Here is a 17,956-nt window from a genome sequence, read left to right as displayed (position 1 = left end):
GGCCTCTTTGGGTTCCTCTTGATTGGGACTCTCTGTATTTCCTGTATTTGTGTGACCTTTTCTCTCATCAAATTAGAGAAGTTTCCCATCATTACTTTTTCAAATAGGTTTTCTATCCCTTGCTCTTCTTCTTCTCCTTCTGGTATGCCTATTAAATAGCTATTATTTCATTTCATATTGTCTTGAATTTCTTTTAATACCTCTTCATTCTTTCTGAGCCTCTTTTCCTTTTCTTGCTCTTTCTGGTTTTTTTTTTCTACTTTGTCCTCCAGCTCACTGGATGATCCCATATTCTGCTTCATTGATCCTGCTTTTGATTCCTTCTACTGTGTTCTTCAGTTGAGATATTGTATTCATTTCCTTTTGCCCCTTGTTGACAACTTCTATTTCCTTTTTCATGTTGATATAATTTGCAGTGAGTTCACTGTAATTTCCCTGTAGTTTCTGGTAATTCACTGTGAGCTCATTGAGCTTCCTGATAACCATTGCTTTGAACTCAATATCTGATAGTTGAGTTGCCTCTATTTCATTTAGCATTCTTTCTGAGGCTTCCTCCTTTCCTTTCATTTGGAGATTGTTTCTTTGTCTTCCCATTGTTTGTGAGACTCTTCTTGTTAACCTCAGCTTCTTAAATTGATGTGTTCTGGCTCCCTGGGTTTATGGTGTGAACTTCTGTGGTGGAATACCTGTGAGATTCAGTGGTGCGGTCTCCTTGATCTCCCAAGCTCACTGGTCTTGGGCTGTCCTTTAAGTTGGTTAAGTATTTGTCTTTGGGTTTTGATTGTTGTTGGGTCTTTCTTTGGTGGGTCCTTCCCAGCAGCTGGTTAACTGAGGGTCACTCTGTCCACCACCTCTTGTATTTTGTTGTGCTGGTGAGGGCAGGTTGTGTTGCAGCTGGTTCTTCCATGTGTACAAGGTTTTGAGGATTCTCTCTTGCTCTTGTTCAATTGTTTATACTGGGTAATTTCTCCACTATTTAGTTGTATTTCCAGATAGATCCTGCATTTTGGTTTGTGTGGTTTCCACTCCCTCCTTCACCTTCTTCTGTTGTTATCTGTTGGTGGTTCCTTTGTTGTTGGGTTTCCTCTTGCAGTGGGTATCCTGATGTTCACCGCTTCCACCTACTCTTTTTTGTGGTCAGTTGGAGGGGGAAGGCAAAATGGTTTAAGGCAGCAAGAGAATATTCTATGATATTTACAGTAGCAGTTGGTAGAGAAGACATAGGAGATCCTTTGGCTATGTATGGTGCTAACCGTGATCTTCCACCTGACTAGCCAGGTTTTAGAAATGATGGAAAGAAGATAAGACTCTTGATGGGGAAGGAAGGATTGTGAGTTAGATCTAGAAAGCAGTTAGGTTGTGGGAAGTCACATTCTGAAGTAACATGAGACTAAAGGACAATAAATAAGAATAGTGTGTGAGAATAGAGTTAACCACTACAGTAATAGTGTTCAGGAAACTGTGAAGTGGGCTAAGATCTGGGAGGGGTGTTGTGTAGTATTTACAATTGTATGGAATAGCTATTATTTACAATAATATTAGAGCAGCAATCATATGACAGTATCTATGAGATCTGGATAACAAGAATAGGTAGTATAAGACCTTGAGCAGTGTGCTAATGGAACACAAGTCAAATGAAGGACAGGAAATTAGCAATACACTATGAGTGAGAGCACAGGGGAAACTTGTCAGATGATACAATATAACCAGCCAAGCAAAGAAGATTAAACAGAAAGAAGAGGAATATAAAAATACTATTAAAATAAAATATGTAATAATAATGAAAAAATAATAATACAAATATGCAATAACTTGCAGGTTATCTGTAATAGCAAAGTGAAATTTGTCTCACTGTCTCAGCTATCGGGATGCCCCCTTTTTGGGTCCAACTCTGGTCTTTTCACAGTTCCAGGTTTTTTTGTCTCACTTGTGGGTATTTTAAAAGAAGAAATAAGCAGAAGGAGGAAGGAAGAAGAGATAAAATTGGAAAGAAAGTAAGAAGGAATGAAACAAGAAAGAAGGAAAAAGAAACAAAAGGAATTGATAGAGAAAAAATAAGAAAAATTAAAACTTACTTACAAAAAAAACACCTCTTGCTGGTTTCAAACTGGCCAAACTGGTTTTTCTCATCTTGCTGGCTGCAGCAGGCTGAGGGGTGATTGGTATCGCTTTTCTCCTTCCCTGTTCAGCACTCGTTCAGCCTCGTATGTACTCTCCCCAGGGCTAACCTCGCATTCTCCCCAGAGCTTGCCTGGTGACTCTCCACAGAGCCTTGGGTGTGGGATCTGGGCCTTCCTCAGAGCACACTCTCCCCGGGTTTAGGGCTGTGGGCTTTGGGCCTACCACAACATACACTCTCACCAGGTTGTGGGCACGTGTGCTTGGCCAGGCCGCCTCTGGTCACACAGGTTTGGGCACACACTCTTCCCAGGCCTATGCATGGGTGCTCACAACCCCTGTGTATTTGCCACTTAGTCCTTATTCCCCTCTCTGTGACTTCAAGCAACCAGGTCTCTCCTGGTGCTGCTCAAACCTTGTTTGGCCGGGGAGAGAGCAGTTGACCCAGCTCTCTCCCAAGAGCCCTGTGGCAGACCGGGTAGGTGCCAGGCCTGGGGCTGTAGCCTCCCTGGTCCCTGTGCTGATCCCTGGGCCCTTATTATCCTGAAACACTCTCCTTACCATCTGGTTTTTCAATGTCTGCTACAATTTTTGGTCTCCTATTTTCATATATGCTGGGGTACTGTTGGCTGTTTGCTATGTTCCTCTGTAGATTGGCTAGATTTTTCTCCCATTTGTAGGGGGAAGTGAAATCTGCTCCCTCCTACCTCGCTGCCATCTTCCTCTCTCTCTAAGGTAGATTTTTTTTATCAAGATCAATATGTAGCAAACCAGAATTGTAATTCTCTCTCTCTCTCTCTCTCATACACACACACACACACACACACACACACACACACACACACATTTATCACAGGCATGGCTCATGGAGTCCTGACAGCAAAGCAAGGTATCTGGCATCTGAAAAGGAGACTTCAGAAAAAACCACTCTAGTGCCCTTGAAGGCACAAACCTGTTTCATGAGATGCTGACACAGCTTGTATTTCTCACTAATTAGTAGAGAAAATGTTTATTAGGTAGAGACACAATTTTATAGTTCACAAAGTTTTTCTTCTCATTATGATCCTAAATCTGGTGTGTCTTTAGTACCAAGACAATTTTTGGTAAATGAAGCCAGCATTCAACTATCTTGTTGCATGTTACACTGCATTTTTTTTTGAGAGAATGGACTTGAAGTCAGACACTTGAACACAAACCTTCCACTTGGTACCTATTATTTTTGATACTGTCTCTTTCAGTCCTTGATGAAGAAGGAACATTGCGATTGAACTGACATATCCCTGAGGACTCATTTGTAGTGAATGATTCCTATACAAGACTGAACAATATATAAAAGAAGTTGAAAATCTGTCCTTCTCAGTGACACAAAAAAGGAAACTGCAAGAATTTGGCATAGATGTCCCTCCACATATGCTTTTTTATGAGGCATTAGTCATTTTACTTGTGATTATAAAAAAAATAATGAATTAAGATTCTTTTCTATGCAAACAGGACATTGGGAAAAATATGAATGACACAAGGCAAATTGTAAACCCTATTTTTGAATGAAGGATATTGGAATGAAAAAAAAGAGAGACAGCCATAAAAAGCTGGTGAGAATGGTTCAGATGAGCTCAGTGCATTAGATGTACCCAAAGACAGATGTGTGACAAAGAAGTGGGTGAGGGTATAAGACTTAAGAGCTTGGAGAACACAGTGTCATGGGGCCAGTACATGTCATAGGAGAAAAATATGGATACACTTTCTGAGAAAAGGAACATGAAGAGAATTTATAGATGAGAAACCCATGGTTTGTGACATTATAAAATGAGACAGTGCGAGCATCATAGTCTAGGAAAACGCCAACACGGCGGGGAGGAACAGTCAGACTGAGGGCTAATTTCAAGGGATCAGAGGAGGAAAATTCCCCAAAAGCATTATATTTAAACTGATGCTCTAATCCTATAACCCAGAAGCATCGTTTAGGTTGATCACTAGAGGTATCAGAGTCTTTTTTACCATATACCCCCAAGTACCAGGATTGTTTCTCTGACACATCCACCTCCCAGTAATGTTTCCCTGATGTGATAACCAGTGAGCCAAGTACAGCAGAAGCCTTCGTATTTGCATCGAGATGGTGCTCATATCTCACTTGCCTCCGATTTGCAGAAATGGCAACATTTCGTTTGTCCGTGGAAGGGTACAGGGTAATGTCATCTGTAGAAAAATTACAGGGTTGTTTGAGGGATGTGACATACCTGTTGAGAATAACATGAGTAGAAACTGAGAAGAATTTAGTTCTATTCTTGGTAGTAGGTCTAACACTGCTGAAGCATAATATGTATGTGGTGTTGGAAAGGAATTGTAGGTCTGAAAATAAGAGACATAAGAGAAAACACAAAGTTCTGAAAGAAAATGAGGACATGGGCTTTATGATACTGTGGTTTCTCCTTACCCCAATAACGGCGCACATCAGTCAGTTCTGAAATGATAAAAATCCATAACAGTAAATATAAGCAAAGGAGTCAGCACTACAATATATTTACTCTCCAATCAAGGAAATATGTAAGACAGTAAACAGAAGACGGAGAGGTGAGCAAGACAGCTGGTCACGCCCCATTAACTATGGCTACATCATCACCACATGATATCCATTCTCCTTTGCCACCTCTATCCACACCTAGAAACTGAGCCCTCCTCCCTCTTTAACTCCCACCATCACCAGACACCCTCAGCCACCCACCATCTCTGGCATGCCTCACCATTAAACGCTTGCAGCATCTCACTCAGGTCAGGAGCTTGGAACACTCTCCTTTGTTCCTTGGAGACAGTTTTTGGCTTCTTCAGAGTAAAGATCTTACTCCTAGGGATGACAAAATAATATCCTCACACCTCTGACTTTTTGGCTCTCCAAAACCACTCATTTCTGTCTACTCACCCCACTAAGCACTTGAGCCTCCTTCAATGGACCCCTGAGCAAGGAGAGAGCAGACTTCCAACCTTGGAGCCAAAGGAATACACTCCTGGCTAACTTTACAGTACACAGTGTGTGTTCTTAGGCAGGCCTTGACCTCGCAGAAGCACAGTTAATTCCTTTCAAAATGAAAACTAACCTCCACTTCTCTTACCACTAGGAATCATATAAAATTACATGGCTTTTTTTTTTAAATGGAAACTTTGGTTCCTTAAAACAAAACAATGTGAGGAAAAACTCACCAAATGGATGTGGAGAGATATTACATGACAGAGAGGTGGCAGAACCTGGCTCCTAGTAATTTGACAGATACCACTACCCAGTGAGGGACTACTGTCTGGAGGGGATATGGACTTTAAAGTCTGCTTCCCAGAAGGGAGACTCTCAGAATAAAATCTGAGATTTATGTTTCTCTAGGGACAACATAACACCTGGAAAAGAAGACATTATATATACCATACTAATTGTGGTTGGCAGTTTTTATGTTTGAACAGCTTGTTGTAGCCAGGTAGGCATTCAAATGTAGATATAATGATGCTGCCCTTTCATTCTGCTTTTGAAAGTGCATGGTCGAGAGGGATCAGTTGTTTGCACCAGGCCAAAATATTCTTTGCTATTCACATCTGTTTTTTGAAGAAGAAAAAAAGAGAGAACTCTATGGAAGGGACCAGGATTCTTCTACCCACAAGGGATAACTTTAAATATAAAAGAGTGTTCTCCAATTCTGGGTGCTTGGCAGGTAAAGAAGACACAACCTATGCCCAATAGATAAAGTTACTAAGAAATAAAGGGAACCTGAATTCAATACAGGCATTCTGGGTGACTAAAATTATGAAGTTACAAGGATCTGATACTGCAACATCTCAACCCTAAAAGCTGCTGACCCAAACTCAGCACCTCCCCCAACCTAAATTCCCCACTACACAAACTGGTCCATTAGCATTAGTTAGAGAACACTCAAACCATGAAATGTGGACAGGAATTTAAGATAAAACTAAACCAGAATTTTCTTGCCCTAAGCAATATTGTATTCTAATTAACCACTAGATAACATTAATAGCCTTAAACCTCTTTTCACAGCACCAAAGGACCATCTCTGTTCTCCCACACATACCTTTCCATGATGCCATTCACATCCTAGGGAGAAAAGAGAAAAAAATGGGTCAAGTGGTAATAAGCCTCCTCACTTACAAAGTTTCATCACATCCCACCACTCCCTGATACGGGGGGAAGAGAGATGGTCCCAAAGTGACACCCAAGAAGTACAGAGAAGACTCAGGTCAATCATTCAAGAAGACTCATGTGAAGTTTTGAGGATTCCTAAAAGGTAGAGCAAACTTTCACGTTGTGCAACCACAGCATGAGGCTTCCACTATCAGGACATGAGGTATATTTAGGAGGAAAACATGAGGCCCATGACATATTACCCATGTTCATAAGGATCTCATGAGGTGATTTGAGTAAGTCATGGCTCATTAACTCATTCAACATGAATTTAAAGTGATGTGCTATTACTTGTCAAGGATTATACCAGGTAATCAAAAATGACTAGTTGTAGTATTCCTCAAGAAGTTTGCATGACTTCTGCTGAGGGTAAAAGCAAACAAATGTATTAATGTAGGCTTTTCTCAAGTCTCTCCTCATTTGATACACTGTCTATAATTGGCCTCATTAACTCCCAAAATTCAACATGTGCAATCGATTTCCAAATTTTATTTTTACTCAATTTTGCCTCCTAAAGGTAGGTTAATATATTCCCTAGTGAAGAAGCTGTATGAAACAGTGCCTTAAGATTCTTCATATGTACCTTACTCTTCATCAAACATATTGTGTCTTCCCTTCCTTATACTTCTTTGTTCATGTTACTATCATCCCCTTGGTCACTGTCCCAATAATATAACATTTACCTGCATCTTATTGTCTATACAACCAGTTTATTCCACATTGTTAACAGTTGTTTGTCATCTGAACTTTTTTTAATCATGACACTTTTATTTCTTTGAATACTTATGTACCAATTTATTTGGTCTTCTCTATCTCAAACTAACTTCTTGCATGACACCATAAACTAGACAAACTGCTGGGTTTACACACACACACACACACACACACACACACACACACAATTGCTTTGCTCTATGTATTAGGGCTTTATTGCAGTATGATGAAAAACAATTAAGAGTGGATGAAGTATGACACAGACACCGGCCAGCAGTGTCTGAGGTGTTATGGATGGGATACAAGACCAATTCACAAGGACTACCGAGTCCTGTGGAAGAAAGGGGGCAGGCCACTCTCTCTAGGGGAGAGTGCCCTGCACCCCTGCCTAGACAAGCCTTTATTGTTTTTTGTTTTTTGGTGTTTTGCACAGGAATACAGATACAGCTTATTAATCATTGTCTGGCAGTAAGGATTAAGTGATAGATAGCATACAAAGAACTATTTAGGGCTCATTCTGAGTCAGGGTCTATCACCTAAAAAGCTACAAAACTTAAGGGAACAAACTCATTTCCTGCCAGGGCCTTCATCATTTAATTAAGAACATTCTTAGCAAAGCAGGTTTCACAGGATTTTACATATCCTTTCTCAGGCCTGATTACCCAGGGAGTCAGTCCTATCTAGCACAGGGCTGTACTGCCCTCTGACATTGTTTCAGGCCTAAGTCAGTCAGAGGAGGCAAGATAGCCAGAAAATTAGGAGACTTCTCACAGGCAGAATGAGGACTCAGGTTTGACACTTTTGTTTCTTTGAATAAAAGAAATTTTATTTTCTTGACACTTTTATTTCTTTGCCCCTAAGCTAAGGGGCAAAGTTCTATCACCCCCTTTCTCCATAGCCCCCCAAGTCCTTCCCTGGGGCCTCCATGTGATCATGCCTATCTTAGGTCATTCCCCCCTTGGGGAGACTTACCCATCACTGGCTAACAGATCAAGCATTGGGGACCAGTTATGGAAAAAGGAGTAGAATTGGTGCTCCTGCCAGAGAGATAAGCTTTGTCTCTTTAGTGGCTTCTGGTCCAAAGGTCTCTCACTCAGCTTTAGCCTTGGGGAGGTTACAGCTCCTGAAACCAGGCAGGGCAACTCCCAAAAGAAGTAGAGAAAAAGAATTTGGGAGACAATATTTTGTGTATGTCATTCTCCAAATTCTATTTGTTTTCTGTATTGACTCTACTCAGTTCATGAAGAAAACATGAATCTCCTCATACAAATCCCATATGAAAAGAAAACTGGTCTTCTCAGTTTTATCAAATAATTCTGAGGCCTGCATGGCACTGGCCTGCACTGGATCAAGTGGCCATATTAAAGCGTTACCGTGTTATTGCTGTAATATAGAAAGCAATGTTGGAGGTAAGTATCCATATTTTATTGGGATTAATTTAGTATTAATTTAGATCATGATAAATTAGGATGCATATTGTATTCAAAAGAGCAACTACCACAGAAATAGAAACTAATAACACTTAATATTTTATACTAAAAATATCTGTTTAACTCAAAAGAAGCTTGTTGATGGGACAGAGAACAATGAAAATTACAGGCAACTTATAGAAGCAAATGACAATATAAATTAAATAGAGCTGCATGGGAATTGCATTAAAGGTTATTGTCTTCACCCACCAAATAAAAGGCAGAGATATTTGAACTAGATGAAAAGCAATTTCATTATTGCTAGTGATATGAGGCATATTTTTGATTCAAAGACACAAATATGGCAAAAGTAAATTGATAGAATTCTGCTCAAAATGCTGGAGTACATAAATGCTGTGATTATATCCTCCCACAACCATATGAAATTTATAACTAAATTACAGAATAACCATCCTTGAGGACCACATGAAGATGAACTGAACAGAACTGTAACTAAAGCTGTAGAAAAGAAGCCACCTCAAGTCAGATAAAAGGGGCTGAGACAAAACTAGCTGGCACTATGTCATTCTGTAGATGTTAAGAAATAGTAGGAATATCTTGGGTGCAGAGGGATCACCTGAGAAATGAGAAATCCCAGCACCACATCCAACTCCTCAGCCAGGAGTACCAGTGCTGGGGAGAGGTATCCCCACAATATCTGGCTGTCAAATCCAGCAGAGACTCAGTCCAGGTGAGGTGGAGGGCTACTGAAACACCAGGCTTCTTCTTAAAGAACCCTAGCACAGAGTCACTTCCTCACAACATTTGTCCTAAGTTCCAGAGAAGAGACAGAAGCTTGCGAAGTGCCAGAGACATATAAGGAGAAACTGAATTGTCTGGCTTCAGGCAGAGGACTGGTGGGGCAACTCTCCCAAGGACTAGAGTACTGGGAGGCACCATTGTTATCCTGTGAAGCCCTGTTCATACACAGCAAGCAGCACAGGCCAGGGACAAATCTGAGTCTCTATCAACCAGAGTAACACCACTTGTGCCCCATCCTGGTGATTCTCTGAGAGACCCCTGGAGCTCTGTGCACATGTGAATACAAAAACAGCAAAGGATGTTACTACATGAGGCCACTCAGCCAAGACTGGAAGACATGACAGATATACCTAATATATAGTAATAAACATAGGGAGGCAGCCAAAATGAGAAGACAAAGAAACATGTCTCAAATGCAAGATCAGGATAAAACATCAGAAAAAAGAAGTATTTGATTTGAAAGTTCTCACAGGGAAAAAAGATGGAAGCAGGAGACAATTTTAGGGGAGGCTGATTTTTCTGACTATCTTTTCTTCAACACATTCCAAAATAAACAAAATGGATTCAAGCAATCCACCAGATGCAGAATTCTAAACACTGATTATAAGGAGGCTCACTGAACTTAGGAAAAGAATAGGTCATCTCAATGAGAACTTCAACAAAGAGACAGGAAACATAATGGAGCAGACAAAAAGCATAACACAGACCAAGTAAGAAATTAAGAATGTAGAGAAATAATCTTAAAAGCATCAAGGGAAAAGCAGTCACTTACCTATAAGTTTCTCATAAGTCTATCAGCTGATTTCTCAACAGAAACTTTGCATGACAGAAGGACTGGCATTAGTCAAGTGATGAAAAGCAAGGACTTACAACCTAGATTCCTCTAGCCAGCAAAGCTATCATTTAGAATTGAAGGAGACCCAAAGAGCTTCCCAGATAAGAAAAAGTTTTACAAGAAAGGTTAAAGGGACTTAAGGAGAAGAAAATAAATTACAATGGCATCTGTAGACCCTTTCACACAATGAATGCACAATACATGTTCTTTTCAAATTTATATAAAAATGTTTAGGTTATAAAGCAAGTATCAATACATTCAAAAACTGGCATAATAAAATTTATACTTTTTGATTAGCAAGGAATTAAATTTAAAATATTCATAAGAAGAAATAAGTATAAAATCACCCAGTGTTTCTAATTAAACAATAGATTCAGAGATACTAAGAAGGTGAACAACAACAACAAAAATCCTAAAAGAAATTTGAAAATAAGTTAGATGGAATCAAAATAACAAGTAAATAGTCAGCATAGAATATAGCAAAACAATGTATTTATATCACTAAAAATGATACAGGAAAGACTGTGTTAAATCAATGGTCTAAATTCTCACCTTAAGAACCTAGGAAAATAACATCAAATTAAACACAATACACACATATGAATATGCACACTCAGTACACATGTGAAAATATACAAATGTAAATGAAGAATATAATTAAGAGCAGAAATCAATGATATAGGAAAGTTAGAATAGATAAATAAATACATAAAACAATAAAGTTTATTCTTTAAAAACATCAGTAAAATTCACCAAACAATGAAACTGACCAAAAAAAAAAGCACATCACCTTATAAGAAATAAAAGAGAGGACATTACTGTGGTTACTGTAAAAATGAAAGAGATTCTAGGGATTACAATGATTAACTTCATGCTTATAAATGACAACTTACAATGGACAAATTTCTACAAAGATGTACATTATCAAAATCTGACTCAAGAAATGTTAAAAAACTTAAGAAAACTTAGCACAGGAAAATACATATATATTACTATATTTATATATGTTGATATAAATATACAAATTTATATATTGAATGAAATATATATACTGTATTTATATATGTATGCATTCAATATATAAATTTATATACATTGATAAAATAATATACATAAGTATATGTGTATATATATATTTAAAAACATTTCAAAAAGGCCCAGAGTGAGATAGTTTCACTGGTGAACTTATTGAATTATGAAGGAATAAATAATACCAATCTTTCACAATTGCTTATTCAAAAATTACAGTTGAGAAAAATCTCAATTCATTCTGTGGGGAGAAAACAAAACCAACACTCTTGGGACATGAGGAAGTTTCTGAAAGCTGTTCTAGGCTTCAACACAGACATAGGGATCTATAGTACATAATTGGAAACGATGAATCTTCTCTCCACAGTCAAATTTTCTTACTGTAACTGAAACATTAATAAAAACAAGATTTTCCTTGTTATTCATGTATTCAATTATTCCTATAATCTCTGAAACAGATTCAGGAAAAGGTTACTGCAAGACTATGGGAACCTCAGTGTCACTGTCACAAACTGCACAGCCACACAGTAGTGCAGGAAACTTAAGTCTTCATTTTCCTCAAGTTCAGATGCTCGGGCTTCTTCCCAAGTCTTACCTGCAGCATCTTCACCATTGACCCCTGCAACCGATACTCCAGCTCTGACATGAGATCTCTCAACACCAGGCTCTGCTGGACCAGCTCACTCTCAGACTGTTCCAGGTCATGGAGAATATCTGCCTCCTCCTTCGCCAGCTTTTGTAGCTCCTTCTGCTCTTCAGAGTCCAGGATGCCTCTCAGGTTTTTAAAGCAATCCTGGACAATTTGTCTCTCATTTTGTATCAGATTCTTCAGGAATGAGAAAGAAAAAGAGGGACTCAAGCTATCAGGCAGAGCCTGGGAGCCAAAAAAATAAGTATTTGATTTGGAATTTCTCATAAGGAACGGAAACAGAAGCAGGAGAGCAATATTGGGGAAGGGTAATTTTTCCTATTATTTTCTCTTCAACACATTACAAATTAATCACCTCATTATTGAAACCAACCTGGAAGCAAAATAGGACACCTGGGTGTGGCTCAGCTCTCACACCGCTGCCCAGGACAGTCATGCTTCCCTGCATTATTCCTGACCCTCAACCCCACTCTCCACCTAACATAGAGTACTGAGGTACAGAGCCATGAACCCTTGGAAATTGTCCTCCCCTGGAAGAGTTCAAGGCTTAAAATAATGACAGCAATGAACACAGAATTCACTAGCCATCCTCAGAAGATACTCTCTCTGAGAATCACTAACCGACAAGTATCTGTTAATTTGTGAGATGTTCTAATTCAGTTCCACCCACACCAGAAAAGGATACAGAATGCCTGATCAGTGACTACATATTGACTGTCAGGGAAGAGGAAGAAGGGAGGTCCTTGAGACTAAGACTCAAGGATCTGTCCAGATTTCTGTCTAGATCCCTCAAAAAGAGTCTCCTCCTACCTTCCAGGAAGTTCCCTCTTCTTTGATGTCAGCTTCCATTTTCTCAGCTTCCTGCTTTTCAGCCCTCAGCCTGTCCAGAGCTGCCTGCAGCTTTTCCTGTGAGGGAGGAATCACACCAGAGGCTGGCTATGGGCTTTCTCAGTTTCAGAATAGAGGAAAAGGGGAGAAAAATCAGGCTGATCTCTAAAGAGACTGGAGTTTATAGGAACTGTGAAACACCAATTACAAGCTGTGACTTGAAGGAAACCTGATGTGGTGAATGTTTTGTTTAAGACTCACGTAATAGAAGTCCCCATTCTGATGTCAAGACTGATTCTCTTTGTCCTAGAAGAAACCTAATCCTGTAGTATGGAAAGAACTTAGGTATTAGTCCACCCAGCTGCCCAGTTACCCATCCTGTACAAAGAAGCATTGAAGAGATTTGCTTACACACCAAACCTCCACCTATTAGAACAAGTTATAAAAATGTCTACTTTTTTAAGTCTGCTAACTGTTTTGCAATTGTGTGGAATGCACAGAAATGTTCCTCAGGCCTTGGAAGGTAAGCATAGGGACAAAAGTGATCACAGGACTCAGGACTAGGGTGGCTAAGTAAATAGAGTCAGTGCTAAGTAGACGTTTCCCATCAAGTACTATTTTTTGCCCTGTCTTTCCTCCACTCTGTTACCTTGTACTCCTGGGCAACTTCCTCCATGAGGAATATATGGTGACCACGGTGCTCTTGTGACCTCTCGCAAAGCCAGCAAATGAACTTCCCATCCTCCTTACAGAAGAGCAGGAGTTTCTCTCCATGGCGCTCACAGAGATCTCTCTTTTGCTCCTCGTCTGGACTCAACTTGGCCTCCCTAAGTGTCTTTACGATGTTGGCCATATGCCAATTAGGCTTTAGGATCCCAGGCTGGTAACTACTTCGGCACACAGGACAGCTGTTCTGCCCCTCTTCACTGACCATGGATTCTTTGTAGTTTGCAGTGATGCAGGCTTGGCAGAAACTGTGCCCACAGCACAGGCTCAGGGGTTCTGTCAGGAGCTCCAGGCAGATGGGGCAGGTCACCTCCTCCTTTAATTTCAACAGGAATCCTGAAGCCATCACAATCTGTCCTGATCTGAGGCTCCTCTGGCTCAGAGATTTCTGCCAGATTGGAGAGATTTAAGGGGGGCAGAGGAAGAATTGTAAGAATAAATGATGCTTACTGTGTAGATATCATAGACAGGGCCAGAACACATATTGAAGAACAAAGAAAAAAAAACAGGTAGACAGACAAGGAAAGGAGCTTGGTGACCTCGTAAAAAGAACAATTCATAACAATTTTAAATACTCTTAGTTTATCTGACATGGCAAATTTCATTTTTATCTGTGCAATGGTTGTTACTGTCCTTTACTTATACAGAACAAATGGATGACCTGAGGCCTTTATAGCAAGATCCTTGTGTGACCCAACATCTCTCCTGCTTCTTCTTTCCCATGTGAAAAACTCATCCTGGAAGATGAAAGCACCAAACCCCTTATGCATCTGAACTTGTATACCTACCCGTCTCTCAGCATGCAGTGCAGCCCCCGGTATAAGTAGGACTCACTCTCTTCCTTCTGTTAATCTCTCTTTACATGTTCATTTATCAGAAAGACCTCCTCTGACTACTTATTTACAGTGTAACCACTGGCAACATTTGCTGAATCTTTGAAATAATTTCTCTTATTGTCATGACATGTGACAATGTGTTTGTCTACATGGCATGGACAAATACTTTTCAAATGTGTTCATGGAGACAGTGAGTGACTTACAAAGAGTTTTTATCTTCAACATGCACACTTGCAATCAACCTAATGTGTTCAGTGTCCCCTTCAGAGGTCAGTTGGATCCTACCATCCTGAGTTAATCAAAGACATAACAGGTAACTTGGAAGGATCTGGCAAGTCTTGTGTTGATAAATGGTAAAATCTAATTGCTGCCTGGAAAATATGCCAAGGACATTGATAGGAGCCCCAAAGTATGTATGTATGTGGATGGCGGGGAGGGAAATGGCATAAATACACTCATAGGATCACACAAGCCACATACCTGGAAAAATAAGAACACAGATTAAATGAATATCTGGCCTGGAAAAGAAGTCTCAAATATTAGGAAAGGTCATTCAACTAATTCTTAATAACTATGAATTACACGCTAACAACTAAGCTAATACCTACAAACAAAATGATGAGTCTAAGCAGAAAGTTTAAACCACTATGACCCTGACATTCACCTGGAAAGTAACAGTAAATTAAAGAATCAGCCAACAAGATGATGTGAGAAACACTACTAAAGAGCTGTGCATGTTGTGGGAAATCAAACAATAGGGACAGATAGTGAGTTGTCCAGCAATTCTAACTTGAAAATAGAGGGTTGAACTGAAAGATGAAGAAGGGGAAGGAAATATGGCATATGAGTGAGGAAAAAATATATTAGGGAAAGAAATGATCTATTCATGAAAGTTGTACCACATTGTCTGAGTTTAGAAATGGCAGTGTAGCAGGTGTGCAGAAAACTGCTTGGCCTTTGATATCATACAAGCCTGCAGTGACCATGATATATGGCACTTCTCCAGTATTGTGACATTAGGGGTCTTTTCCAAGAGCAAAAGAAATTACCTAGGTTTTGCCCTCAGAGAAAGGAGGGACATAATTATCTTTGCCCTTGGGTGGTGGTGTGTTGGATGGGTCCAGTGTGGAATGGGAAGATGAATCGAATGCTTGCACAGCTGCTCAGGGGAGAGAAGATGAGAGCTTTCAGGACAAAGTTAGGAAGCAAATGTAGAGAGGGAAGAGAGTGAGACATAGGATGAGGTAAGAGGGAAGGATGGCAGTTAGATTAGGTACCTGAGAACAAAGAGTCAACAACAGGCTCTTTCTTCCTGTAGAGGCAATATTGGCTTACTCTTCTAATAAGTTGGGTATTTGGTTTTGGTTTTGTTTCCTAAGAAACTTATGAGGCTACAATAAAGGGGAAGTTCAGCTTCATTGTGAGGCCATATGATTGATAACAAAAATAGCCTGATGTGGAAAGTGCATTTGGAGGACTTCCTATAGAACTCAACTGCCAGTTAATAAGCTTAGACTTCATTTCATAAGGAGATTGTGACTTTTCTAAGCAACACTATCTCTTTTAGGCCCTTGGATGCTATGCTTATGAGATTTCACAAGGTAAATAGTACACTGTAGCTCTGAGCTTACATAACCTAAGGTATTTTTACACATGGCCACTAAGTCCGGCTTCCTAAAAGACTGAGATAAAAGGAATAAAGGACCTTCTATAGCACTGAGAAGACCATTACTAAGAGCTCACCTGAGGCAGCCAATGTTGACATGCCCTGTTTTCTGTTCTGTATCCCTAGACTGGCTAATAACCTGGCAGTTTATATCTTATCAGTTCACATGAATGAGAGTGACCATCACAACTGGAAAAGATGCTGGTGGTCATTTAAAAAGGGTATCATGGAGTGGTAGCACAGTGATGCTCATTCTCCCACCTGGACTCAATATGGCCCCATATCCACAGTCTAGGCTCAGAATTTCTCTCAGGAGCACCAAGTAAATGAGACTATGAAAAAATAAAAAAGGAAAGATAAGATCTTAGTAGATGGTACCACATTTTGATGGTAAAGAAAATGTCTGCAGTATGACATAAGGTTTTCTCTTTGCTCTGTGCTAAGAAGGGAAATGTTATAACGGCTGTATGAAGATGAATTTAGATCTACTAACACTGTCCACTGGTGCCATGTTCATCACATATGAGGGAACCTGATAAAGAATGAGGTTGAAAGAGAACCAGAAGTGTATTCTACCTAATGGTCCAGATGCTGAAAACAGCCCAGAGGACATATGCAGGTAGTCCACGGCTGCAGGGACTGTGGTCCAGATCAGGCTCTGATGAACTGCAAGAGCAGAGTAGGCGTTTCATCACGGGTAGATATTAAATGATCTCTGCCCGTGTTTACAACTGAAGTGTGATCCAAATATGGGTAGGGACATCCAATTATTTGTCATCCCATTCAGGATCCACTTGATCCTGAGACACAAGACCTTATAGAGAAGGGAAGCAAAGAACAAGCATTCAACCTTGGGGCTGCAGAATTTACTTTTTGTGTGGCTACAAGGACCTAAGGTTAAATCACCTGATGCTACAGGACACAGAAGAGGACAGTGCAGAGGAGCTTGAGGCCTCACAGATGGAGGTTCACCCCCCACAACCTAGGCAGTGACTTCAGGGCTCCAAAACAGGCAGGGAGATGCCTAGATATGAAAGCATGAGTGGTCTCTGAGCTGCAAGGATATCAAAACTGCCTAGACCATCCCTGAGGACTTACGGGTTTCACCCCACATCAGACTGCTTATCCCAGGGACCTGTGCCCCAGAGCTAAACCTACAAAACATCTGTCTTGAAAATGAACAAGACTTATGCACAGGAGAACCCAAAGGGTTTAAGGCACAGGGGGTCCTTTCTTAGGGGCTCCTGCACAGGATTTGAAAGACTTACAGACTCGCCCCAGGACATGGGCCAGAAGCAGAAGTTTGAGAAGTGCATAGACAAGGAAAGAGATCCATCTCCTGCAGGAGGAGTGGAAGTCGGTTGGACTCACACAAGGCAGTTGTGGTGTGAGGCGACAATGCTGCTACATGTACTACCTTATCAACACAGGGCTGCATTTCCCTCTAACCTATAGGTGCTACCTATAGGTTATGGTGATACCAGCACCATCTCCCTGCTGCAGCCCCTCAGCCTGACTGGGGAATGCGCATGCCCCTCTTCTTTCCTCTTCCATGGCCACACTTCCTGAGCCACCTTTTAGACTCTATCAATGCCTGCCCACCACTGTGGTCCCTATTGAGCATTTGGGCCCTGGCAGCCCTTACAGGACCCCTTTGAACTCCTGGCTGTAGTGCCTGGGCTGGGAGGGGGTGCAGTTTTGTGCCCCAAGGTCTGTAACAGAGGAACACAGTATTCTCAGCAAGCTGCCACCCTCTAGGCACTGCACGCAGAGCAGAAGGAAACTCACCCCCAATCTTCCTGGGAACAAAGCCTATTTGTTCTGGAATTCCAGCCTGAGGGGCAGTCGTGGACAGGATTCACTCTCCACACCAGGGGCCAAGAAGCTCCAGAATAGCAGAGCGAAAATGAAAGTTAAATTCTTCAGGGAGGGGCAGGGGAGGAGAAAAATCTGTGGACCAATGAGAGGCATTCACATAGGGCCCCTAGGAAATACCAAGTTTTTGTGCCTGGGTCAGAAGGGTCAGCAACTACATTTTAATCCTAGCTGAGCTCTGCTCCCTGAGGCTGTTCTCAAGGCTCTCAGGGTAATTCATCTTTGGAGACTTAGGCTTCCCTAAGCTGTGTACTATCCCACACATCAACCTC

The 17,956-nt window shown here is 40.7% G+C and overlaps 1 protein-coding gene across 1 annotated transcript in view; it reads right to left on the bottom strand.

Annotated features, from left to right (window-relative positions):
* The window catches only part of LOC123819249, a 59,716-nt gene extending 42,011 nt beyond the window's left edge, over window positions 1-17,705 (bottom strand). Inside the window, 9 exon segments of the mRNA XM_045839558.1 lie at window positions 3,802-4,314; window positions 4,553-4,579; window positions 4,860-4,960; window positions 6,186-6,208; window positions 11,700-11,930; window positions 12,564-12,659; window positions 13,231-13,695; window positions 16,386-16,623; window positions 17,598-17,705. Coding sequence (XP_045695514.1) covers window positions 3,802-4,314; window positions 4,553-4,579; window positions 4,860-4,960; window positions 6,186-6,208; window positions 11,700-11,930; window positions 12,564-12,659; window positions 13,231-13,653 — 1,414 coding nt within the window. The 5' untranslated portion in view covers window positions 13,654-13,695; window positions 16,386-16,623; window positions 17,598-17,705.
* Between the last annotated feature and the right edge of the window lie 251 nt (window positions 17,706-17,956).

This window comes from Phyllostomus hastatus, unplaced genomic scaffold, assembly GCF_019186645.2.
Source record: "Phyllostomus hastatus isolate PE091 unplaced genomic scaffold, TTU_PhHast_1.1 phas_contig_304, whole genome shotgun sequence".
Classification (NCBI taxonomy): Eukaryota; Metazoa; Chordata; class Mammalia; order Chiroptera; family Phyllostomidae; genus Phyllostomus; species Phyllostomus hastatus.
Note: the sequence above shows the minus strand (reverse complement) of the source record. Positions and strands in the feature narration are given on the sequence as shown.